This window comes from Eurypyga helias, unplaced genomic scaffold (assembly GCF_000690775.1).
Source record: "Eurypyga helias isolate BGI_N326 unplaced genomic scaffold, ASM69077v1 scaffold38988, whole genome shotgun sequence".
NCBI lineage: Eukaryota > Metazoa > Chordata > Aves > Eurypygiformes > Eurypygidae > Eurypyga > Eurypyga helias.
Genome location: NW_010268562.1, coordinates 23,377 through 29,400, shown reverse-complemented (window position 1 = coordinate 29,400; position 6,024 = coordinate 23,377). Strand labels below are relative to the sequence as shown.

At 41.4% G+C, this 6,024-nt stretch overlaps 1 protein-coding gene across 1 annotated transcript in view; it reads left to right on the top strand.

Annotated features, from left to right (window-relative positions):
• Nucleotides 1-4,958: 4,958 nt before the first annotated feature.
• LOC104514182 (glycogenin-1-like) overlaps nucleotides 4,959-6,024 on the top strand; it is a gene marked incomplete at its 5' end in the record, with an annotated part of 11,744 nt that continues 10,678 nt past the window's right edge. Inside the window, one exon of the mRNA XM_010157769.1 lies at nucleotides 4,959-5,126. Coding sequence (XP_010156071.1) covers nucleotides 4,959-5,126 — 168 coding nt within the window. The remainder of the gene's footprint in view (nucleotides 5,127-6,024) is intronic.

The window sequence follows — 6,024 nt, the reverse complement described above, 5'->3', positions numbered from 1 at the left end:
CTGGTGGATCCCGAGTGTGAATTAATGTGTGTGGCACCGCAGTGTTGGGGGGAGATGCAGAAAGGGAGTCTGCAGATTAAAGGATTAGAGGGTTGTGCTTTTGTTTAGTTTGGTTGTGGGTTTTTTTGTTTAGAGGAGGATGGAAAGGCTGGAAATATCTAAGTTGATCCATCAAATCCTCTGTGCCGTCTTTGGATTGCTTAAGCAATTATTATTAATTTTTTTCAAGGCGGTATGTTACTATTTTGTGACTAGTTTTGGGTGCTGTGTGTTCAGCTTATTTGCATATTACAATATTGTTGCATTTGATTTTTTGTAAGGATCATTTACTGTCTGTTGAATAGCAAAATCAGTGTCTTGAAGCAGAATGTAGCTGTTCATAACTGAAAGACATACAGTAAAAGCTACACAAAATGGGAAATATCTTTTCTGCAGCCTTCCAAGGTAACAGTTGTAATCCTGTATGCTAAAATTCAGTATTGTTTTAATAAAGGGTAAGAGAAAATGAGGCTTTGGATCAGGCAGAACTTCATTAGACAAAGACAAATACTGCATGCCATCAAACGTCAATTTATATTCTGTTACAAAAAGGTCTGTGCAAAGTGTTGGTTGGTGCCACCTTCATTGGTAAATGTTTCCACTGGAGGATCCAGGCTGAGGAAGCATGGGAATTAAAATTGCCAGCTGTCATCTATTTACTAGGGCAAGAACTGCCTCTTTACTGAAAAGTTGCATAGTAATTTCTGGTGGTGATCTGACATCGATCTGCCATCATTATTCATTTTACCTACTTATGACAAAATACTTCTTGGCTGCATTTAAGGTTGTGGGTGTCAGCTGGAGCAGAGCCTTCCGTTCCGAGTGCTTCTGATAGGGTTGCGCTACGTCAGAGACCGCCTGTAGCTTGCTTTATCTCTGCGGTAGTCTGCCACGTTTCACTGAGACGTGCTTTGGGGGCAGGTGTGTAGGTACCTCTGTGTGGAAGGGGGAGTCAAAAAATTGTTGTTGGAAACCATGCTGTGAGTTGGGGCTGCGTTAGGTGTCGCTTGGGATTTCAGCGGGGTGCTTTGGGCGCAGGTCCAGAGTGCAGCCTGCCCATCCTGCGCATTGTCTCGAGTAGAAGCCGGGAGGTGAGAGAAGAGCAACAGAATGGTACCAGGGAGGAATTTAAGAAAGCGATGAAACAACACCCATTAGTATGAGTGGCAGTACCTACTGGGGACCTAACCAGCCTGTTGGAGGCTTTTTAGCTATTGGTTTATATACTTTTATGCATAAGACGTCAGCATGTTCTTTAGAATGTGCTTGTAGGTAAGTTTTACAGCATATGAGTTGCTGGTGTCCTGTTGTAATTTTGGAGTGGGCAACTGGCAAATTTGTGTTGTTACTCTAGGAGCCACAGATAGAGCACATTTATCCTTTATCAGAAAAAGACCGAAATATGTTTAAAAAACCTGTGTCTAGTGGATTATGGGAAAAGAACCTCACCCTACTTAAACTTTTCTGGAAGTTGGCAGGTGCATATGGTTCATTCAGTGCTTGTTGTTACGAGTCATTCTTAATTCTCAGTGCGTACCCAGTGTGTTTGTTCATTCCTTCTCTCCTTTTTCCTTTGAACATCAAAGTGCGCACCACCCTGTCTACTTGCAGCTGCGGATTCTAAGTAAGGCTTTTAGCTGCCCTAGAATTGGTTTTCAGGCCTGTTGAAGGATTTTGCCTCTGGCACTCTTCTCAGGTACTACTGCTGTGAGTAAGTAGCATAAGAAGTTGGTGATCTTAACTAAAAAAACTGTAACAATTTTCACATAAAATTACCCAGACTCTGGTGATTCACATTGCTTTTGCCATCTTTCCTGTGTTGCTCTCTGCAGGTGCAGAGCAGGGCTCTAAAATAATTCACCAAAGTTATTTGCTTGAAAATCCTTGGTTTGTTCTGAGAAACTATTGTTAGGTATTAAAACTGAGGAGCCATTGCTGACGATAATGATTTCTAAATTTGCATCTTCATGTGCTGTGCGGTAATCCAGACGAGAAATGAGCAGATTTATCATTCATACGACATGGCTTTAATGCGATCCTGATCGTATGCTTACTTTTCTCATAATTCTCTGAGAGTCAGTGGTATTAGCCATAGGGTTCCACAGCTTGAAAACAATTTGCTTGAAATCTTAATATCTGTTCACACTAGGTGTTTTCCATGAAAAATTGTATTGTCATTCAGCACAAAAAAAAAAAAGTTATGCATGAAGCTGAACTTCCAGTGTCAATGAATTTTAAACACCAACACCCTTGGCCTTCAAACTTAAAAGATCAAATCTTTTGTGTCTTAAAGTCAGTGAGTGAAACCCTGTGAGCCTTAGATTTAATGCATCATTGTTCTTGATTTCAGTCAAATGGGAATTTTCAGGTAAAGGGTTTACTTTCACAAGTTTAAATGAAAATCTGTTCCGTACCTTTGACTTGGAAAAGTGAAACATTCACTGATAGGGACAGAGTTAGAAAGAACTTTCTAAACGAGGCAGGTTGAGTACCACTTCTTCCTTGACAACAGGGATTAGATGAAAGAACAAGTACTGATGTAGTTTTTTGATTTTATACTCCCTATGGATCCTTAATAGATCAGTGATGCCCCTGTGCAATTTTAAAATATCTAGGACGTGCCTCTCTTCACCAGAAATATTTTAATGTTGCGTGGTTCCGGTCAATAGTTTGATTACCTAATTATCTCTGTAATGATTCACTCCAGTAAGAAGGCCATAACACGTATCCCACATCTGATTCTCAAAAGAGACAACTGGCTTCTGTTCTGTGTGAGGTGTTAGTATGAGTTCTTAGAAGCTGTATTTGTTTGGCAGTTTGCTTCCTTGTGGTTCTGACCACAGCTTTAGCCTAAGAGGTACAGGGCGTGAAAGCCGGTGTGGGTTGCGGTAATTTGCTGTACTGACTTGCTGAACTATTTGATGGGTAGCTTGTGTATTTTTAGATGTATTACTTATGTAAAGATTCAGCTTCTGTAGCTGAAAGAATTTGCAGAAGCAATAAGAAGATTATGGTTCAGTTTTGTGGCTGTTATTTAAAACACTAATTTAAGATTTAAACTCCCACTCGTTTCACAGTTTGCTTTTTTTATTAATCTACCCCCCACATTCCTCTCGGTAGCTGTTTTATTACCTTCGTTTGGCTGAAGATGCCTGTTGCCTAACACAAAAGTGCTTTCCTTCGCCGGCTCTTTGTGTCTTCGGAGAATAATTTTATTGCTAAAGTAGCTCTCAGTGGTTTTTTGTTTGGCTTGGGTTTTTATGTATGCTTATATTTATTAGTTTAACCTTTTGGAAATCGCAGTAGGAGCAGTTTACTTGCACAACTGTCCTTTAAACCCACTCCATCTAAGCAACTCCTTACTCATTGTTTTCTGGAACGCCCGTAACTTGCTTGAGCTGTTATGCTAATGGGAGACTTGAACGCTCCTTTTTTTCCTTTTGCTTCTTCTGGAAATTGTGATTAAAAATGTTACTGGAGTTTGCTTAGCTGAGGGATCAGCGAACTATTTTAAGTTTGGATGGTTGATTCGGGTTTTTTGGCCAAGCCTGACACTACTGGGATTCTCCTGAGGGGCAGGGATCTGTTGCAGTGTCAGGAAAGGTAAGGTGTATGTGCTTGATCCGAGTGCGGGTCTCGCTGGAGGTGAGCTTGAGGTAGGGCAAAAAGGAGGAAGAAGACAGCACGCCAACGGGTCTGTGCTTTGCTCTGGATTTGAAGGACCTAAAAAATGGAAGTGCTTGGTACCCGAGAGCTGTCACTGGCGCCAACCATACTTCACTGCATACCTCGATGTGGGGTTAGGAGTTGGAACTCACTCATTCTGGCAGACTGAGGCAGCCATGAGGTCATTTGATGGGTTCTCTTCAGCTAGTTCTGCGAGATTCTTTCCTGCTGTCTCTCACAGAGCCTGGAAACTGCATGACAGGGTGTTTTTGTTGTTGCTCTTGTTTGGTGGTTTTAATTTATTTAACGTCCCTTAAGATGTCCCTTAAGATGATGGTGGTTTTAAACAAGTGGTTCAACACAAGTACTTACTGAAGCTCTGTACAGCTCAGTGGAATTCCCCTCATCTGTGTGACCCGCTCATCTTGTTGCAGTTAATTTTGCAGCCTAGAAAGCTGAGGGCTCCCTTCTGCTCCGAGGAGGCTGTTCACCTTGCTGAAGCATAGGTTCTGGCTCTCGGAGAACCCCGGTAACAGTGGTATGAGCTGAACAAGCAGCCCCTGGTGATATATACAGCCACAAGCCTGGTGTCTCTACAAAATACATTGGCTGCCGTTGTGCAGGAGTGTAGCTTCCTTTTGTATTTTAACTTTCTTGACAGTGATGAACACTCTGATTTTCTAGGAGTTACTTGAGATAGGGATCCTTAGCTTCTGGGTGGTGTAGCAGTTTCTCTGCCAGCACCAGTTACTCCAGTACAAAGAGGACAGAGCCAAGAATAATGCTGGCTGGGTTGATTCAGTGAGGTTAGGGAAAGGACATTTCTGGCTAGCACTTAACATCCTGCCGTTTTTCCTTAGCTTTTGGCACTGTATAAACAGGGACGTTTTCCTTACCAGTTTTATTATACTGTGTTAGTTAAATGTAAAATCTAAATATTTACAGATCCTTTTGTTTTATTAACATTATGTTTAGGCAGTAAGACTTGGGAAATTACTGGTTTAAGGCTCATAAGGAAACTTCATACCTGTTTTTATGTAAGTCAGGCAAACAGAAAATAACAAAATTCAAACCCTTGCATTCTGCAGTCACGGTTACAGGATTGTCTATTCAGTTGTGTCTTCTGGGGGAGTTTGGGAAAGAAAAGAGCTTATCACAGGAACTGCAGGTTGTTTTAAGCCGCAGCCTGTTGGTTAGCTGGAGGAGGGAGATTGTAGGAACCTGCCAAAGGAGCTTATGTTAAAGCTGTAAAGTGACTCTTCTGAATATTTGCTCACAGTAACAGATCAAGCCTTTGTGACCCTTGCTACTGATGATGTGTACTGCCAAGGCGCTCTGGTTCTCGGACAGTCGTTGAGGAACCATACGACATCTAGAAAATTGGCAGTACTCGTTACACCAGAGGTTTCCACTGGGATGAGGTAAGGATTCATGTATTTTTTGGATGTTGCTATTATGGAAGAGTAAACAACAGCATGAAAGATTTCAGTAGGCTTCCTGTGGATTTCATGGCATTATGTCTGGAAGTTCCCCCTTGGCTAGCAGTTTCTGAGAGGAGTCCCAGATAACATCCATGATAAGATTGTTAGCCTAATAAGAATTCACTTGCAGAAGCAGAGCTTGCGGCAGGAAGTTATCCTAAGCCCAATATTTGGAACATAAACTGAAAGCTCAGGAACTAAGATTTTAGTGTCTTGATTTCGAGTCGAAATAAAGGCACTACTGTGGGGTGGTTTTCCCCCCCTCCAAGTGTTTCTCTTTTAGAAAGAGCAATTTACATAACCGTGTGTGACAACAGAAGTCTTCAAAAACCTTAGGGGCTCAGTGTCAGATGACTAATCTTCTTAAAATTTTGGTGCATGGCTGTCATGATGAGAAATCCATTTATTTTTGCCCTTTTTTTTTTTAATTCACTTTCTCATTTGTGTTGTGATTTTACGGGCGATACAGAACGGAATGAACAGAAATGTCATTAGATCTGTTGAACTCAAGCCCTGTTATGTGGAGGGCTGTGTTGCTTGTTGAAAGGAACACGACATGCCATGTCTGCTTAAACTCTTAGTTCTGCTATGGCTTAGCATGTGTGCAAGCTCCTGATTTCTCTATGCCATGTGAAAGTATTTGCAATGCATCTGGCTCAAAAAAAAACCCATACTTGCCCATCTTTCACTGTGATTAGATATATGGAAATCTGTTTTTACAGTTGTTTTTTAAAGTATGGATTTTGTCAGAACGCTATAACCTTCCTGAGGGAATACTGTAAACAGCACACCAGGGTGGATACTAAGTCCATTAGGTTTTTTCCATCCTCATTCACTG